Raw genomic sequence first — 21,017 nt, 5'->3', positions numbered from 1 at the left:
TAATGATAACAGCTGAATAACCATTAAAGGATTATTATTTTGCTGCTATTATAGAATTTATAATGAATATACAATAATATAATTATTAGGTAATAGCTAAGTAACCACTACATGATTGCTAAAAAGCAGGAGTCTTCTAGATGGTTTATACATCTGAATTCATTCAATCTTCAACAACAACCCAATGAGTGAAGTACTGTTATCATTCCCATTTTACAGATCAAAGAAGTGAGGGACAGAGATGTAAAGTAACATACGCAAGATTGCATAGCTAGAAGGCAGTCCAGCTGCAATTCAAACCCTGGCAGGCAGTACCCAGAAGCCACACTGTTAAATGCTGCATTCTGCTACATCAATGAAAGATATGAGAGCAGAGCCTTCAACTGAATTATTCCCTGCTGTAGTCGCAGTGCCTAAAACAATACCTGAGGAGTACACTGTCAAAAACTACTTGTTGAAGGAAGACAGCAAGGAAAAGAGGAGAAGAAACAAACTCGGACATATTGATAACTTGCCCTGGTAAAATAATTAGGAATTTGCATAGCCAAGACTCAAACTTGGGGCTCTACCTCCTAACGTAGGCTCTTGTAACTCTGCCATGGCATGGGTTTTCTCATACGCCTGCTTTTATATGATCTTCACTACCTTGTCAGGTCAAATAAGAATTAAAATTATTCACACTTTTACAGAGGAAAGTAAAGGGCTTAAAAGGTTAAGTTAACTTTCCCAAAGGCACAGGCTAGTTCACGTATCAACTAACCTAGAAGAATAAATCCCGCTTCTGTGATTGGGTGTTTTCCCCATCACATTCTGCCTCCTCCTAACAGTGACAAATGTATTGGCTCCACTGAGCGAACCCATCCTATGTTCTAGCTGAAATAAAAACAAATTCTTTGTGTGAAATGTCTGTATCAAGGGGCTTTTAAAACTTCCTTTTGTTTTTAGATACTAGAATGTCTGCTCTTAGGAGAACATGTGCAATATTCTTTGTGGCTACAGACTAAGCCTTTAAAAGGGGGGACAGATACATATCCTCTTTTTTTTGGTAACATTTATTTATTTTTGAGAGACAGAGCACAAGTTGGGGAGGGGCAGAGAGAGAGAGAGAGACAGGGAATCCGAAGCAGGCTCCAGGCTCTGAACTGTCAGTCAGCACAGAACCCGATGTGGGGCTCAAACCCATGAACCACAAGATCGTGACCTGAGCCCAAGCTGGATGCTTAACCAACTGAGCCACCCAGGTGCCCTGATACATGTCCCTTTTAATGAATCCGTGCTTTCCTTTCCTCTACTAAGTAATAGCAAAGATGAAAGTGGTAAAGGTCTTTTTTACAACATTTGTTTTTGGATATATGAAATGTCCAAAACACACATTCCCAAGGATGGAGCAAAATAAATTCAAGCAATAAAGTCAAGAACCAAAATTCTGACAAATCTTTGATATATAATAGCTCAGGTGGAACATTTCCATGGCAACAGCAAGATTACTTGGTTATGTGCTACTTTTAACATTTAGCACATTTTTCCTTAGGAACTGGCATGATTACCACAAAAAAGTTTACGGTAGTACAAAGGGAAAAACAGGTGTTATCAGTTAAGCATCCAACTTCGGCTCAGGTCATGATCTCACAGTTCCTGAGTTGGAGCCCCGCGACGGCCTCTGTGCTGACAGCTCAGAGCCTGGAGCCTGTTTTGGATTCTGTGTCTCCCTCTCTCTCTCTTTCTCTGCCCCTCCCTGTCTCACAATGTCTCTTTCTCAAAAATAAATAAATATTTTTAAAAAATTAATAAAAAAAAAAGAAAACCTGTAAAAAGACTAAATAGTTTACAAATATTAATCTGTTTAACCCAAACAAGACCTTAAGCAGGTCTTCAGGACTCATAAACACTAGGCTCAGGACTTTAGCAAAACACACAAAGAGTAAGTCCCTTGCTCAAAGCTATACAGCTAATACAAATGGAAGCTTCATGATGTGAATTTAAATTCATACCTATTTCTGGAGTATTTATGCTTTACATTTTGCTAGCAAAATATACAGGTAACAAAAGCTACTGACCTGGTTTTTGTTTTTTGTTTTGTTTTGTTTTGTTTTGTTTAAGGAGAAGAAAGTTGTGTCAAATCTGCAGTGCCAACAGTTTATTTGGTAAGTAAAATACCTTCATCAATTCCTTTAATTCTCAAGCAGTGACTATAAAATGTTTTGTGAAATGCTAGAACATCTTAAGAGTTCTTCATGCATTATAATGATTTAATCAGCTAGGATATTAAATAATAATTTTAAATATATATGGAAATTAATGAAGGAACTTATTACCAAGTTTTACTTTTTTTCCTAATGTTTACTTATTTTTGAGACAGAGATTGACAGAGCATTAGTAGTGGAGGCACAGGGAGAGAGGGAGACACAGAATCCGAAATAGGCTCCAGGCTCTGAGCTATCAGCACAGAGCCCAACGCAAGGCTCAAACTCATGAACCATGAGATCCTAACCTGAGCCGAAGTTGGATGCTCAACTGACTGAGCTACCCACATGCCCCACCAAGTTTTACTTTCTAGAAATTGTAGCTTTTGCCTCAGATTACCAGGGGTAAGAAGGAAGAGGGTTCTACTCAAACAATAACAACAAATACTATCTTAAGCTATAAAAATATTTTTTAGTCAAGGACTCCAAAATACTTCCTATTAAGGATCTAATTATTTAAAGTCTTAAAGATATTCCAACGTAGGATATCAGTCCATAGCTTTATGTCTGCTCTTTGCTCCAAGCTCTTTCTTGCATATGAGACTCAATGGCACTTAGTAGCCAGAGGTATTATGGTTATGTGCTAGAAGAAAAACAAAAATAAAATACTTAATCATGAATGTTGGCAGTGTGTTTTGGGTTTTGAACCCAATTTCCAATGTGTATGTGGGGGCTCTTCCCCACACCATCAAACAACTCAACTCAATTCTGACATTATCTACCTGGAGATAGCATCTGATTCCACAGGTTAAAGATTTAGTCTCACAAAAAGCCCCCACCCATTCAGACACCAGTTGTAAGTCCAGGTTATCATCTGTGCTTTTGATCTACCGATTAGAGGTTCCAGTGACAACCCCCTCCTTGGGTCTAATGAATTTGTTAGAGTGCCTCATGGAGCCCAGAGAAATTATCTACTTACTAGATAGCAGTTTATTATGAAAGAATGTAATTCAGGAAGAGCCACATGGAAGAAATGCATAGGGCAAGGTTTGTGAGAAGGGTACACTCTTCCAGGCATGGAACTCTCCCCAAATCTCCACATGTTTACCAACCTAGATGCTCTCTGAACCCTGTCATTTTGGGTTTTATGGAGGCTTCATTACACAGACATGACTGATTAAACCATTGGCCACTGGGGATCTATTCAACCTCCAGTCCCTTGCCTCTCCCCAGAGATCAGAGAGATGGGACTGAGAGCTCCAATTCTCTCATCAAATGGTTGGTTTTCCAGCCTACCAGGCACCTTCCTTAGGTGGAGTCCAAAAGTCATGTCATTAACATAACAAAAGATAACTTTATCACTCTCACCAAATTAAGTGAAAGCATACAGCTTAAAAATCTCAGATTAAAGCCAGTTATTTGGTTAAAATTGGCTCATTTTCCCTACAAGATAATATTTAGTCGAGAATAAGGGAAAACATTCCTATTTTGAATAAAAAGCTATAGGCATGTCACTGTATATTAAGAAACTAATAACCAACTGGTGTAAGAAAGATCAAGTATGTAGCTTTGAAATTTTATAAGAATGTAGCAGCTACTTAGTATATCCACTTAATATTGTGAATCTCTAAATAAATCACAAAAATTCTTCTATGGAAGCCTTAACTCAGCATGTTTATCTCTATTTAAAGCTTTGGTTTTCCTTTGGTTTTTGCCAAAATATCAACACATCTTCTACAATGAAACACAAAGGTAAAAGAAAAAGAAACAACTATTTGGAAAAGAACAAGTCAAGTTCTCTTCAATATGAATAAAATTGTCCCAACAGGGTTAAGATGAGAGTTACCTTTCTGATAGAAAAGAAATTTGCTTTTTAAACAGAAAATGTGAAGAAAAAAATCTTAATTTTTACTTTCAAAAGATCTGTCAAACAGGAGAGAAGAAAAGTGATACCTGTACTTACTGTCGTTGGATCCCATGCTAATGAGGTCATCAGAGTCAACATTGTGAACTATGGCTGCTTTGTATCCTGCTCTCTGTGCATTTAAAACCTGCAGGTCAGAAAAACAATCATGATATGAGGAAGAGAGTGGATTGTCATAGAGTCACTCAACTTCAACATAAATTAGCAAGTCTGTACCATGTGTCTAGGACTAGATTATGTATATATGTAAGAATGGATCTCAAATATGTTCTTGAAATAGAACATGTTTTACAATTGATTATCAATGACTTTAGACATCTTCTTGACTTCGTTAATGGCACTAAATGAATGAGAAACAAATAAAAAACAGAGATACAAGCTCAAATACTAGAAAGATCCAAAGCAATAAACATGTCTAGTGCTAATACCTAGAGACTTGCTATGCTCAGGCTCAAGAGTCATCAGCCCTTGAGCATTGAAATTGACCTCTGCTGCTTACTAGTGGGATAAACTTGGACAAATTATTTTTCCTTATGTGGATTAATCAGAATAATTTTATCCTACCACTGAAAAAAAAAATCCAACCAATCTTCAAGAGATAAGATTGCCTTGAGGAATCAATATTTTATTCATCTTTACAGCCTCTATAGCACCTGCAAAATAGCCTCACAGAATAGGCACTCACTAAACATTACTTGAATGAGTAAATGTATAAAATATACGCTCTAATTAATAGCCCACATTATAACATTACAAACACAAGAGAGGAAATTAGGCAGAGCTCTTTTTTTTAAGCTTATTTATTTATTTTGAGAGAGAGAGGGAGGGAGGGAGGGAGGGAGAATGCGCACTCGTGAGCAGACGAAGAGCAGAGAGGCAGAGAGAGAATCCCAAGCAGACACCATGCTGTCAGCACAGAGCCTAAAGCAGGGGTTCAATCCCAAGAACCATGAGATCATGACCTGACCTAACTCGAGGGTCTGAGCCATCTTAGTACCCCAAGCAGAGACAGTTTAAGAAACTAATTAAAATAGCATAAATAGTTCACCAACACAGGTAGTACTGCTCTAACATTAGGAATACAGCAAGAAAATTAACCAGCCAACAAAACTGTTACAAGGAATGTTCTGTAGTCCTGCTAGAAAATGTCAATAATAAGAAAGGTTTTTTTTTTTTGTTTATGTGTCCATTTTTAAGCAGATTTTGTTACCCAGCTAAAATTGAGAAAATGCTAGCTTTAAAGCTTCTTCCCCATAGATACTGCCGCTGTTTCAAGGGGAAAGAAAAATACTCTTAAGAAAGATTATTAGTTTCTAAATCTTATTTCTTATTTGCTACTTATATATTAATCTATTATTCATTCATTATATTACCATAGCAGGCAAGACTTCATGTAGATTTCACTTAAACAAAAGTAGAGTTGGCTGGGGTTACTATTAGTTTATTTGATGCTTTAATGACCATTTTAACTGTTCCCCAAAAGCTAACCAAGTAACTGAGGAGAAATGTTTCTTGCACACATCCAAGAACAACTGTTCCCAGAGATACAATTTAAGAAATATAAAATTCATATCAAAAGCTGTTCTTTTCTAATAAAAAAACAAGTTTGGCTTTCTTTTTAAAGCCAATTAATGCACACAGTCATTGAAATTACATGTATTAGCTTGTTTCTCTGCAAAATATATATTTATGAGCAAAGATACAACATGATAGGACACGCAGAAAAGAGGTCTCAGGAGCCATAATAAAGAGTAAAAAAGGGGGCGCCTGGGTGGCTCAGTCGGTTGAGCATCTGACTTCGGTTCAGGTTATGATCTCCCCATTCATGCATGGGTTTGAGCCCTGCATCAGGTTCTGCACTGGCAGCGTGGAGCCTCCTTGGGATTCATTCTCTCTCTCTCTCTCTCTCTCTCTCTCTCTCTCTCTCTCTCTCCCCCCCCCCGCCCCTCCCTCCTCAATAAATAAACATTAAAAAAAAATAAAGCTTCTCTGTTAAAAAAAAAAAAAAAGAGTAAAAAAAGTTCAACTCAGTAAGTATTTGAGTTCACGTAATAAAACTACATTAAGGTACTGTGCGACACAATGCAGAACTCAAAAGGTGAATCAGAAACCATCACTATCCTCAAAGAGATCTCAATACTCACGGATATCCAAACAGGTCAAGTACTTTCTTGCCTCTCTATCTGCTCACACTATTATCTCTGCGAGGAATAAGGTTTTGTCTTCTGAATCAGGCCTTAAAATTCCGTGATCTCCATGAAGCCTGCCTGTTCAATGCCCAATTCTGCATGTTTTTTTTCAAGCACCCACATAATTCCTCCCCGCTTAGAGTATTTATATAAATTTTTTTACATTTTTCTTAAAGATCTTATATAGTGCCTTACATTATATTTACATATACATGTACTATCCCATTTTGAAAAAAACCCTTCATGGGGTCCTTAAATTTCCCGCAGTTCTCTGTGTGAACTTTTGTGGTAAGAAGGGACAAAGCAATCATCAATTTTACAAAAGGTTTTCTGACCCCCAAATTGTTAAGAACCACCAAAATAAATTATTGGATTTACAACAATCTGCTACATGTATAACTAAATCTAGTCATTAGGTTCTTAAAATTGCATGGAGCAAATGAGGAGAAATGTTTCTTTCACACATTCAAAATGCAATTGTTTCCATAAATACAGTATTATATCAATATCAAAAGCTGTTCTCTGCTAACAAAATAATAAAATTCCTGAAACAGAAAACTTAGAAAACCACTAAAATACAGAGGAATTTTGAACGTACAAGTGTGAATTCCAAAAAATAGAAACATGTTTCCCCAAGGCTTTTGTTATTGTTTTTATTTATCTCTAAAATAAAGTATTAAAATTAAATCAAGAAACATATTACATATGGAACCAACAGACTTATGAATACAAACAAGGAAAATACATCCATGTTTATGAACCTCAAAACTCATGCGTCAGTCAAATTAAATTACATTTTTAACTAAGCAGCAGCTGGTATTTTTAAGAACACAAGGCAAAAATAAAACCTAAATCATTTAGTAAACATGTGCAAAGTTTCACATTCATAAAATGCAACCTCAAACACATGGTGTCAGATGGAGGCAAAGAACTCAAACATTCATGAATAAAAAGGATGCACGGTGAACAAACCTGAATTCCAAGAGACATCAAAACTGAGAATTTCAGTCAAAAGCCTTCTGAATTGTATTGCCAATCTGCCTTTTTAAGAAGACTGATTGATCAGAGCTATTAAGCTGAAATTGTGGTGAATACTGTAAATATTTTACATCCAATCAACAAACTAGCTGCAACTAAATTATGATGGCCAGGTGGCACCTACCCAAGAGTTTTGAAGAAATAAGGACTGCTGACTTGTTATTATAAGTAGCCAGTATGTCAGAAGACAGCAGACTGCCAATGGAAGAGCCTTCAATAAGACAGGTTCTAAAAAAGGAACCCTGGAGGGGCACCTGGGTGGCTCGGTTGGTTAAGCGTCCATCTTTTGATTTCAGTTCAGGTTATGGTCTCACAGCTCATGAGAGTGAGCTGCATGTCAGGCTCTGCACTGACAGCGTGGAACCTGCTAGGGATTCTCTCTCTCCCTCCCTCTCTGCCCCCCAACCCCACTCTCAAAATAAATAAATAAGAGGAACCCTGGAAATGACACAACAGTCCATCTTATTTCCAGACCGGACAAATTCGTAATACTGACACTAATAAAATAAGCCTTGTAAGAAGAATTGATTGAGCTGTCAAGATTGTAAGTAGAGATCTTTTATGGGACACAAAGGCATGAGAAGTTGGGGGAAACTGTTGATGGAATACACATAACAAGCTGCAGAGCAAAAGCTATAATGAATAAAGGAAACCTCTATATGCTAGTGCTTTATATATACTATCTCTAATACCTAACACAACTCTACATAGTATTTTGGAAATGAGGAAAAATAGGTAAATGAAACTGCCCTAAGATCACATTTAGGCAGAGCTGAGATGTGAATATACTTTCATCTGATTACACAGAGAAGCATGGGATTTCCAATGATTCAGGAGGAGAAACAGAACAATTAATCTCACTTAACATTTTACAATTGTCTGGGAAGAGGAAGTAAACTGAGAAAGCATCAAGACTCAGACACCATGATTGTAAAATCTTGTGGGCCAAATAAAAAAGTGCTAAAATATTGTAACAGAGTTTGTGGAAACATAGAGGGGAAAAAGGTGTAGGCTGAAACACCTATGGCAGATTGTATGGGACTGTATGACACTTTAATAAAGAGAGAAGATTTGAGCTAACTGTAGAAAAGAGTTGGGGTAAATTTCTCATATGAAAGAAAAGAAAAATAACAGAAGTCAGGATCTAGCAAAGCCTGTTAAAAACAAAACAAAATAAAACACAGAGTTGACATTACTAAACAAAGAAGAATGTCACTGAAAGGAAGAGCAGCAGAGGAGTTAAAATTATAAACTCTTGGAATGAGATTACCAGGCTTCAAATTCTGACTCTGTCATATGCAAGCTGTACAAACTTAGACAACCAAGCACTTAAATAGTGCTTAAACAGCACCTGGCACATATTAAATAAGTGCTGGCTATGATTATTGTCATTGCTATTGATTTTTACTGTTGCTCTAGGAGACTCAGAGGTGAGGAGAGAGAGAAAAAAAGGGGACAGATTGTGTAGTACCTTAAAGACCATTCAGAAAAACAGATAAGGGGTCTACTCTGTCAAGGGTTTACATAAGGCAAGTGAATAAGGGGTTGACATGGCTAAGGCAGTATTTTAGAACAATTTGGTATACTGAGATTGATCTGGAAAGGAAAAACTGAAGACTCAGGGCTGCTATGACAAGGCAGAATAATAGAATGATGGAAATGATATGAAAGAAAATAGAACGATGGCAATGATATGAAAGAATGCTATCTTTTATTCTTCTTCATAAACTAATTTTTGAACCTAGGAAACTTGGGGGACGCACTTAACCAAAAATGGGAAAGCTGAGAAGTGCAGGTTGCTTTCATAAGGACAAAGAAAGGAATGACTCTGAGCACACTAAATCTGAGAGGTAGCAAGGTTTCTATATATAGAATTTTTTCTAGGTAGATAAAACAGATTAAGATGAGATAAAAACTTAAAGATTTTCAACATTAATTCACTCATTCATTCAACAAATATTTGAAATAAATCTACCCACCTGGTGTTAAAAATAATTACCCTATCAAAATAACACCAGCATTCTTCACAAAGCTACAACAAATAATCCTAAAATTTGTATGGAACCAGATAAGACTCTGAATAGCCAGAGCAATCTTGAAAAATAAACCCAAAGCAGGAGGCATCACAATCCCGGACTTCAAGCTGTAATCATCAAGACAGTATGGTACTGGCATAAGAACAGACACTCAGATCAATGGAACAGAATAGAGAACCCAGAAATGGACCCACAAACCTATGGCCAACTAATCTTTGACAAAGCAGGAAGGAATATCCAATGGAATAAAGACAGTCTCTTCAGCAAGTGGTGATGGGAAAACTGGACAGCGATATGCAGAAGAATGAACCTGGACCACTTTCTTAACCGTACACAAAAATAAACTCAAAATGGATGAAAGACCTAAATGTAAGACAGGAAGCCATCAAAATCCTCAAGGAGAAAGCAGGCAAAAACCTCTCTGATCTTGGCCGCAGCAACTTCTTACTCAACACGTCTCTGGAGGCAAGGGAAACAAAAGCAAAAATGAACTACTGGGACCTCATCAAAATAAAAAGCTTCTGCACAGCGAAGGAAACAATCAGCAAAACTAAAAGGCAACCAGCAGAATAGGAGAAGATATTTGCACGACATATCAGATCAAGGGTTAGTAGCCAAAATCTATAAAGAACTTACCAAACTCAACACCCAAAAAACAAATAATCCAGTGAAGAAATGGGCAAAAGGCATGAAAAGACCCTTCTCCACAGAAGACATCCAGCTGGCCAACCGACACATGAAAAAATGCTCAACATCACTCATCATCAGGAAAATACAAATCAAAACCACAATGAGATACCACCTCACACCTGTCAGAATGGCTAACATTAACAATTCAGGCAACAACAGATGTTGGCTAGGATGTGGAGAAAGAGGATCTCTTTTGCCCTGCTGGTGGGAATGCAAGCTGGTGCAGCCACTCTGGAAAACAGTATGGAGGTTCCTCAATGACCCAGCAATTGCACTACTGGGTATTTATCCAAGGGATACAGGTGTGCTGTTCCGAAGGGATACGTGCAACCCAATATTTATAGCAGCACTATCAACAATAGTCAAAGTATAGGAAGAGCCCAAATGTCCATCAATGGATGAATGGATAAAGAACATGTGGTACATATATACAATGGAGTATTACTTAGCAATCAAAAAGAATGAAATCTTGGCATTTGCAACTACATGGATGGAACTGGAGGGTATTATGCTAAGTGAAATTAGTCAGAGAAAGACAAATATATGACTTCATTCATATGAGACAAAACAGATGAACATAAGGGAAGGGAAGCAAAAATAATATAAAAACAGGAAGGGGGACAAAACATAAGAGACTCTTAAATATGGAGAAAAACCAGAGGGTTACTGGAGAGGTTGTGGGAGGGGGGATGGGCTAAATGGGTAGGGGGCATTAGGGAATCTACTCCTAAAATCATTGTTGCACTATATGCTAACTAATTTGGATGTAAATTAAAATAGTAAAATTAAAAAATTAAAAAATTAAATAAATAAACTTGTAATAAAACGTAACCCATTCATAGTTTTACATTTCCTACAGTCTTCAAACCCCTTTAACATCTATACGTGAACTAAGTGTACTTTGTTTTTCCTCTTAGAGGAGATACTACAAAGAAGCAGACCTGTATATATCTCTAAGCTATATACCTGCAAGAATTGTAAAAATTCAACAGAGCTGACTTTCCTTCATGGGAAAGGACCTTGAAAAGAACTCAATTATTGTATCAGACAGCAGTCCAGATGGTCATGTAAAATAAGAGACACTTGTAACAACAGTATTTTTTTATCTGAAATGCATTTCAAATAAAAGACTCAAGTCTTTATCTGAATTATAGTATTCTTTTTGCATGAAGAATAATTTGTAACACTTGAACAACAGGGAAAAGGTGAGCTCAAAACCAAGATTACTTCAGAAAGACAGGTAATATTCCATGAACACCATACACTTAACCTCATTGTAGCTGCCCAGTGTTTCTGAGAACATCTGCCTTCAAGTGATGGGCAAAAGATATTTGATTCAAAATGGTAGTCAATTTTAAATATATTCTCTAATTTTTGTGATAAAACCTTAAGTTTAGTTGATTATTTCAACATTTTATTCTAAATGTAAAAAGGTGATTTATTTTAACTAGGAAGCTGAAAGAATGTACTGAAATATGTCAGAGTGAGTAATTCATTCAGAATAAAAATATGATTTAGAGGGAAATTTCCGGGATGTTACAATTTTATTTACTAAAAGAAGCAAAGTGATAATAGAAATTTTAAAAGATGCAATAAATATAGGGAAAATTCTACTCTCCTGGCTTGGGTATAAATATAAAAAATATATCTATCTCGAGATGCATTGTAAGTGCTTGACAACTAGGAAGAGAATGCCTAAATTTTCTTGAACTTCCATTTAATCATGTGGTACCTTCAGTGACTTTAAAGCATCTTTTATTTTCCTTTGGCTCTCAATTTACGTTCCTGCCCAAGAATGAACTTGAGTTCACATTTTATTTTTATTTTTTTTTAAATTTTTTTTTCAACATTTATTTATTTTTGGGACAGAGAGAGACAGAGCATGAACGGGGGAGGGGCAGAGAGAGAGGGAGACACAGAATCGGAAGCAGGCTCCAGGCTCTGAGCCATCAGCCCAGAGCCCGACGCGGGGCTCGAACTCACGGACCGCGAGATCGTGACCTGGCTGAAGTCGGACGCTTAACCGACTGCGCCACCCAGGCGCCCTTTGAGTTCACATTTTAAATAGATACTTTAAAATATTTCTACATTGATAGTGTTGTCTACAAAAAAAATAATTAACATCATATTTTCTGGTGAAACACTAAATGTCTTCTGAGTAACAGCAGCAAGGGAAAGATATTCACTCACACCACATCTATTCAGCATTGTACTGAAAGTCTGGCCAATGAAATAAGGAAGGTGGAGGGCACAGGGCAGAGTGGGGGTGGAGAAGAGAGAAGAAAAGTGATTACAAAGATCACAAAGGAAGGTGCTCTTAATTTGCAAATTGATATAATCAACCTGATGAATTAATAAAAGGCTACAAGAGGAAACAACTGAGTTTAGAATTCTATATCCAGCTTAAACTCTTCCTTCAAAAATAAAGATGAAATTAAGATATTTCCAGATCAACAAAAACAGAGAATTTGTGTCAGTAGACCTACAAGAAATATTTTAAAAACTCCTTCAGGCTGAGATGAATGAAGAGTAGTCAATAATTTGAATCTACAGGGGCACCTGGGTGGCTCAGTCGGTTAAGCATCCGACTTTGGCTCAGGTCATGATCTCACAGCTTGTGAGTTTGAGCCCCGCATCAGGCTCTGTGCTGACAGCTCAGAGCCTGGAGCCTGATTTGGATTCTGTGTCTCCCTCTCTCTCTGTCCCTCCCCTGCTCACATGCTGTCTCTCTCTCAAAAATAAATAAATATTAAAAAAAAATTTTTTTAATAAAAAAAATAATTTGAATCTACACAAAATAAACAGCATCAGTAAATGTAACTACGTAGGTAATATGAAAGCAGTATAAAGACATTTTTATTTGTAACTCTTTTCTTCTCCTATTTGCTTTAGAAGACAGCTGCTAAGAAAAATGTCTTAATGGACTTATATAAAGATACAATTTATATGACAATAATAGTACAATAGCATGATAGAGGAGGTAGGGAATAAAGGTATATTGGACCAAAATTTTTATATACTATTTAAACTTAGTATTAATCTGAACTACATTGTTTTAATTTAAAATGTTAACTGCAATACCAGGACAATCACTATGAAAATAATTTAAAAATATATAGAAGAAACAATAAGGAACTTAATAAGGTATGCTAGAAAATACCCATTTAACACAAAAGAAGGCAGGAATTGAAAAAATAAAAAAGACATGAGTGAGAGAAAACAAATTAAGTGGCAGAGGTAAATCCTATTTTATAAGTAGTTACATTAAAGGTAAACAGACTGCATATTCCAATAAAACACCAGAGAATGACAGAATGGATTAAAAAACATGTTCCATCTATGTGCTTTCTATAAGAAAATCAAACTTTAAACAATTCAAGGACACATATAGGTTGAAAATGAAAGGAAAAAGATATATCGTGCAAACAGTACAAAACGTAAAGATAAAAATTCTTATTAAGACAAAGACATTTGGGGCGCCTGGGTGGCGCAGTCGGTTAAGCGTCCGACTTCAGCCAGGTCACGATCTCGCGGTCCGTGAGTTCGAGCCCCGCGTCGGGCTCTGGGCTGATGGCTCAGAGCCTGGAGCCTGTTTCCCATTCTGTGTCTCCCTCTCTCTCTGGCCCTCCCCCGTTCATGCTCTGTCTCTCTCTCTGTCCCAAAAATAAATAAACGTTGAAAAAAAAAAATTAAAAAAAAAAAAAAAGACAAAGACATTTTATAATGTTTTCCATCAGGAAGATACAGGCACTATAAAAGTATATGCACCTAAATACAGAATTCCAAAATATACGAAGCAGAAACAGAGAAAAGTGAAGGGAGAAACACACAATTCAACAATAATAGTTGGAGACGTCAGTGCCCCACTCTTTCTAATGGATAGAAGAACTAGTCAGAAGATAACAAAGAAATGCAAGACTTGAACAAAACTATAAACCAGCTACACCTTACAGACCTCTATAAAACATTCTACTCAACAATAAACATTCTTCTCAAGTGCATATTCTCCAGGGTAGACCAGATGTTAGGCCATTAAATAATCTTCAATAACTTTAAAAGTACTAAAATCATACAAAGTTCTCCAAACACAATGAAGTTAGAAATCAATATTAGACGGAAATTTGAGAAATTCCCAAATATGTCAAAATTAGACAACAAAGCCTGAATAACCCATGAGTCAAAAAAGAAATCACCAGGGAAATTGTAAAATACTTTGAGATGATGAAAACAAAACATATCAAAACTTATGCAATGCAGCTAACACTGTGCATTTGACAAAATCAACACACTTTCATGATAAAAACCCTCAATAAATATCAAAACAGTATGGTACTGGCACAAAAATAGACACATAGATCAATGGAAAAAAATAGAAAGCCCAGAAATAAACCCCACACTTAGATGGCCAATTAATCTACAACAAAGGAGGCAAGAATATACAATGGGAAAAAGATGGTCTCTTTAACAAATGGTGTTGGGAAAATGGTCAACTACATGCAAAAGAATGAATATGGACTACTTCTTATACCATCCACAAAAATAAACTCAAAATGGATTAAAAATCTAAATGTGAGACCTGAAACCACAGAACTCCTAGAAACAAACATAGGCAGTCATCTCTGACATTGGCCTTAGTGACATTTTCCTAGATATGTCTCTTCAGACAAGGGAAACAAAAGCAAAAATAAACTACTGGGACTACCCCAAATTAAAAAAGCTTTTGCAGAGTAAAACAAATCATTAACAAAACAAAAAGGCAACCTACTGAGTGGGAGAAGATATTTGCAAATGATTTATCTGGTAAGAGGTTAATATCCAAAATATACAAAGTATACAACTCAACACCAAAATATCTGTTGATGAGGATGTGGAGAAAAAGGAACCCTAGGTTACCACTGGTGGGAATATAAATTAGTGCAGCCACTGTGGAAAGCAGTATAGAGGTTCCTCAAAAATTAAAAATAGAAATACCCCATAACCCAGTAATTCTACTACCGGTATTTACCTGAACAAAACAAAAACACTAATTCAAAAAGATATATGCACACCCATGTTTACTGCTGCATTATTTACAATACTCAAGACACAGAAGCAACTTAAGCGTCCACTGATAGAAGAATGGATAAAGAAAATGTGGTGGATGTGCGCGCGCGCGCGCGCGCGCGCGCGCGCGCGCACACACACACACACACACACACACACACACACACAATGTAGGATTACTCAGTCATAAAAAAGAATGAGATCTTGCCATCTGTGGGACAATATGGATGGACCTAGAGGTATTATGCTAAGGGAAATAAGTCAGACAAAGGCAAATACCAAAAGATTTCATTTATGTGTGAAATCTAAAAACCAAAACAAAGCAGAAATGGCGCAAGTACAGACAGCAAACTGGGGTTGCCAGAGGGGAAGAGGATGAGGGCAAAAAGGGATGAAGGGGAGTGGCAGGTACCAGCTGCCAGTTACGGAAAAAAAAAAAGTCACAGGGATGAAAAGTAGAGCATAGGGAATACAGTCGATGGTATTGTAATACCGTTGTATGGTGACAGATGGTAGCTATGCTTGTGGTGAGTATAGTGTAACACATAGAGTTGTTAAATCATCATGTTGTACACCTGAAACTAATGTAACATTATGTGTTAACTACACTTCAATTAAAGAAAATGGAAGAAAAAGGCTAATCTTCAACAAATGGTGCTGGAACAATTAAACATCCATATGCAAAAAAAATGAAATAAAAAACAATTTTGATGTATCCCTTGTACCAAATTCAAATGACAACTAAAAATGAACCACTTAGACCTAAACCTAAAACATTAAAACTACAAAATTCCTAGAAGAAAATATAAGGGGAAACCTTTGTGACCTTAGGAAGGCAAATTTTTTTTTTATATATAACACCAAAAGTACATTCATAAAAAGAGAAAAAAACTGATGAATGCATGAATGAATGAATGAATGAATGAGTGAGTGAATGATGGGGTCTGGCTTTCCTGAAGGCATCTGCTACTTGATTAACTGTTTAGAATCCATTTTGATGATTACTCTAGTGATGACAGCAAGTGAAAGAATTCTAGTGCAAACATACATACGAAAGCAAGATAAAAATAAGTTGTAAATATCTCTATCTTAGGACCCTTCTAGTAGGACAAATCACTTTTAAAGTGTTGGCTACATTAGGATAAACACAGTAAAGTAGGGCTGCTTCTTATGGTATTTCTTAATAAAAGATGATGGTATCATGCCAAGTTCATCTGAGTCAAACAATATGGGGGGGAACCAATTTTATTTGGTCTGTATCCTCAGCTTTCTAAAGATCTGCCCTGATGCAGGGGTGCATTTTAGACTATTCAGTTAAGACTGCAAAAATGACAAATTCCATAAAAAGCTCTTATCTCAATTAGGCCTTTGATAGGTACTCAGGGAGTTCAAGATAATACTACTAGACAAAGAGAGTGCAGATGGACATCCATCAATGACTAACAAGAACATATGTCTCTACCTCACCACCTTGGCTATAGTAAGAGTTCCTGCTTCGTTTCAAGGCTAACAATTTATTTCCTCAGCTCTCCTCATTTGCAGAAAGTATCTAAGAATTAAAAGTTGCTATTATCTTCTTTTCATAAAGACTATTAGATGATCTTTGGAGGCCTCCGAGATTTTATGCTTCTCCCTTCATCTCTATTATTTCATATTTTAAATTTTGATTTGCAACCCATCTTATGGCAGAATAAAAATCTTCACTAGTCTCATTCAGACATTTTTTTCCTCTACTTGTTTTTTACTTTCTCCTGAAGTAGAGTAGAGGCTACTGACCTGTTCCTCAGCCAGTTCCAAAGCATATCAGTTTGTTTTAAACTGTTTAGGGAATTTAAACGGTGGTCAGACCCTTTGTATTTACTCATATGCTCTCAGTACTATCATGAGAGCATACTAAATAAAGTTCCAGGAGATGATCTGGCTACTGAATGCAGCTTAGACTACGAGATGATAAAATTACATATACTCAGCGGAAGTTCATTCAGCAAGTTCCACAGCTAGGTAGTACTTGCTAGAGAGTTTGGAGGTGGGGTCCTTACCACTGCTGCTCTTGGGAGAGCAGGTTAAGTCCAAAGTTGCATGGTAAAAGAGGCCATCCTCCAAAGATGGGGTCCTTAATGACTACTAGGTATCGAAGTTCAATAATTTAGTGACTTTGGTTCACTAGGAAGGATATGAGTTGTTGCACCACGAATTCTAGCTATCGGTGCACTGCCTATCAAAGCTGTGGACCTTAAAGTAAAGAGCAGGTGTGCACAAATTCCACTGGAAGCATCACCACACTTCATTCAGTTTCACTACAGGGAGGATGATCAGGTTAGGACATATGAATTAAAGGACATATCTTTTTAAGTACAATAAATGGAGAAAAATGTAAAGGAGCTAAATTTGGCTTCTGCTATTGGTAATAAGAAATAAGTTTCTTGGCCACACACATGCTAGCTAACCTTATCTCATGCTCTCACATATAGAAGTTTCCTGGAAGTGAATTCCTAGTTCGCTGATTTGCAGCAATTAGAATTCAGCAGGCCCCACGGGCACTAGTTCACGTAGGATTTCTTCACTGCTGGTACGATGTTCAGCTCCCCTATCAGAAATGTGGAGATAATGCTAGAATCTATGAAACACCAATTCCTACTGTAGCCATTATGCTTAATATATGATAGCTGGAATTAAGTCTCCTGATTTTTTTGTAAACACTTCAGTGCTGGCATGAGGGCAGGCCTTGAAAAAGTAATGATCTCATCTTTTCATGATATTGTTCATATAAATGATACCATTGAATTAAAAAAAAATTGACATAGAAGAACTTCCCCATCCTGATAAAGAACTTCTTGGTAAAAACTTTAATTATCAGAAAACTAAACCTGGTATCATCTAGAAAAACAGAGATCTGATAAAATAAACTGACATTTAGGATATTTTCAATGTAAACTTGTATGTTCCTTAAGGAAAGGAACTACCTTATTTGTATATATTTCAAGCCTAGAAGCAGCTCTCTCACATAAATATTTGTTTAATCAAACTAAATCACAACCAAGGTAAAGGTCTATTCAGCCCTACCCAGCAAGACATACGCCACAAAAATAAAAGTTCCTTATCTCTGTGCTTAAACGTAGTTCCCCTGGAAGTATATGCCAAAAATTTTACTTCAGTCATCATGGATAAAAATGTTCCTAAAATATTTTGCATTTTCCCAACTTTCTCAGTAAAAGGTACCCAATATGATTTGACCTTTTCCAGTGACCTGGGGATCATTATGAAATATGCTTTCTCAAACCCCAGCTGGTTTTTCTCCTTAATATTAAGTGTCAAATGTCACTTCCTCTCTCTCTGTACTCACTAGTAGTAGGCTACTAGTAGTCATTCCAGCCTTTTCCCACCCTTAATTCTTTTCGGTGGTACAGAAACAAAAAGGTAACCCTGATAAGTATTCAATTCTTAAAAAAAAAAAAAAAAAACTCAAGTACATACAAGTTCCAAGAAAAATTGTCAAGAAAAGCATGTGGTTTTAATGCTGAAACGTTGTGACATTTATTATGGTGATGCAAAGGCACGCTTCCTCTCTTATTTAAGGTTATATTTTAAGAGTGTTGACCTTTTGACAAATGGTAAATGTTTAGGCTTGGAGGGAGATAAGTTGAATTTATTTGTTTCGTTAGAAAATATTTTTGGAGGGCTGGTAAAATCTGTGTCCGCATGCAAAGCCATACTTGTTTCAAGTATAGCAGAAAACAGAAGCTAGAATCCTTGGGAACTTTAAAAATTAAAGATTTTATGTTACATTCCAGTAGCAGCATTTTATTTTAAACAAAATTTTTAATGTTTTTTTTTATTTTTTAACATAATTTACTTTATTTTTTAAATTTTTTTTTAACATTTACCTATTTTTGAGAGACAGAGAGAGACAGAGCACAAGCAGGGGAGGGGCAGAGAGAGAGGGAGACACAGAAACTGAAGCAGGCTCCAGGCTCTGCTGATAGCACAGAGCCCGACGCGGGGCTTGAGCCCCTTGAACTGTGAGATCATGACCTGAGCTGAAGTCAGACACTTAACTGACTGAGCCACGCCGGTGCCTCTTTAATATAATTTATTGTCAAGTTAGCTAACTACAGTGTATACAGTGGGCTCTTTGATTCAGGAGTAGATTCCTGTAATTTATCACTTACATACAACACCCAGTGCTCATCCCAATAAGCACCCTCCTCAATGCCCATCTCCCATTTTCCCTTGCCTTCTACTCCCCATCAACCTTCAGGTTGTTTTCTGTATTTAAGAGTCTCTTATGTTTTTGCCTCCCTCTCTGTAACTATTTTTTTCTCCTTCCCTTCCCCCATGGTCTTCTGTTAAGTTTCTCAAATTCCATATGTGAGTGAAAACATGTATCAGACTTTCTCTGACTGACTTATTTCACTTAGCGTAATACCCTCCAGTTCTATCCATGCTGCTGCAAATGGTAGGATTTCATTCTTTTTTTCATTGCTTAATAGTATTCCAGTGTGTGTGTGTGTGTGTGTGTGTGTGTGTGTGTACACACCACATCTTCTTTATCCATTCATCATTCCATGGACATTTGGTCTCTTTCCATAATTTGGCTGTTATTAGCACTGCTATAAACATTGGGGTACCCGTGCCACTATGAATCAGCACTCCTGTATCCTCTGGATAAATTCCTAATAGTGCTATTGTTGGGTCGTAGGGTAATTCTATTTTTTTTTCTTAAATGTTTATTTATTTTTGAAAGAGAGAGAGAGAGAGACAGAGGGAGGGAGGGAGGGAGAGAGAGAGAGAGAGAAAGAGAGAGAGAGGCAGGCAGTGCAAGCGGGGAAGGGACAGAAGGAGAGGGAAACGCAGAATCCGAAGCAGGCTCCAGACTCTGAGCTGTCAGCACAGAGCCTGATGTGGGGCTTGAACCCGTGAACCGTGAGATCATGACCCGAGCTGAAATTGGACACTTAACCGACAGCCACCCAGGCACCCCTAGGGTAATTCTATTTTTAATTTTGAGGAACCTCCACATTGTTTTCCAGAGTGGCTGTACCAGTTTGCATTCCCACCAACAGTGCAAGAGGGTTCCCCTTTGTCCACATCCTTGCCAACATCTGTTGTTTCCTGAGTTGTTAATTTTAGCCCCACTGGCAGCATTTTAAAGTCAATCTTTGTTTTGGTACATGCAAAAGCAATTTTTCAATATTGAGGGGAGTAAAAATTGTGGGTAGTAAAATAATTTAGCAGACTTAGGTGAACTTTTTTTTTTAATAAAAAGAAATTTCATATACCAGAGTATTATAGGCAGTATAGGTGAATACTCTTTCATCAAACTTTACTATAGGATATGTGTTGTTTATGTATCAGGGCATAAGCAAAAATAAATTTCTTATTGTGGATTTGGCTGTAATTTCTTATAGTCAAAAAAGTTTGAAACTGGGGTGCCTGGGTGGCCCAGTTGGTTAAATGATAGACTCTTGATTTCAGCTCAGGTCATGATCTCATGGTCCTGAGATCCAGGCCCCACCTGCGTAGGGGCTCTGTGCTGAGTGTGATACATGCTTAAGATTCTCTCACCCTCTCCCTCTGCCCCTCCCCAACTCCCTTCATATGCATGTACTCCCTCTCTCTCAAAAAAAGTTTGAAACCTACTTATTATAATGAGTTCTTCATGTTCTGTACAATATCTGCAACAGAAAAGAAATTTGTGCTTTTCATTACAATATTATTCTGCAACACACCATCACCAAATGAAAGTCATTAGCTCATAGGTCTCTAAATTGTATTGCTTCCAATGAAGTTTTAATATTGTATCTGGGAGATGATTAGTACAATAAATTAAAACTAAAAAGAATCCTTTTTTTCTTAGAGACATTAAGAAAACCCAAAATAAACCATTATGTGCAGCTATTTCTAATGTTGCTAC

At 36.9% G+C, this 21,017-nt stretch overlaps 1 protein-coding gene across 6 annotated transcripts in view; it reads right to left on the bottom strand.

The window, feature by feature from the left end:
• RNF13 (ring finger protein 13) overlaps nucleotides 1-21,017 on the bottom strand; it is a 162,705-nt gene that overhangs the window by 58,914 nt on the left and 82,774 nt on the right. For 5 of the 6 annotated variants that reach the window (XM_047100178.1, XM_047100181.1, XM_047100177.1 and 2 more), the window contains exon 5: nucleotides 4,147-4,234. In XM_047100178.1, the coding sequence (XP_046956134.1) occupies nucleotides 4,147-4,234 (88 nt within the window). Of the gene's footprint in view, nucleotides 1-4,136; nucleotides 4,235-21,017 lie in introns of all 6 variants that reach the window. The other variant, XM_047100182.1, reaches the window with a different exon arrangement.

The sequence above is a fragment of the Lynx rufus genome, unplaced genomic scaffold (assembly GCF_022079265.1).
Source record: "Lynx rufus isolate CCGP_SWC_20201006 ecotype Redwood Valley unplaced genomic scaffold, mLynRuf1.p SCAF_5, whole genome shotgun sequence".
NCBI classification, from domain to species: domain Eukaryota; kingdom Metazoa; phylum Chordata; class Mammalia; order Carnivora; family Felidae; genus Lynx; species Lynx rufus.
Note: the sequence above shows the minus strand (reverse complement) of the source record. Positions and strands in the feature narration are given on the sequence as shown.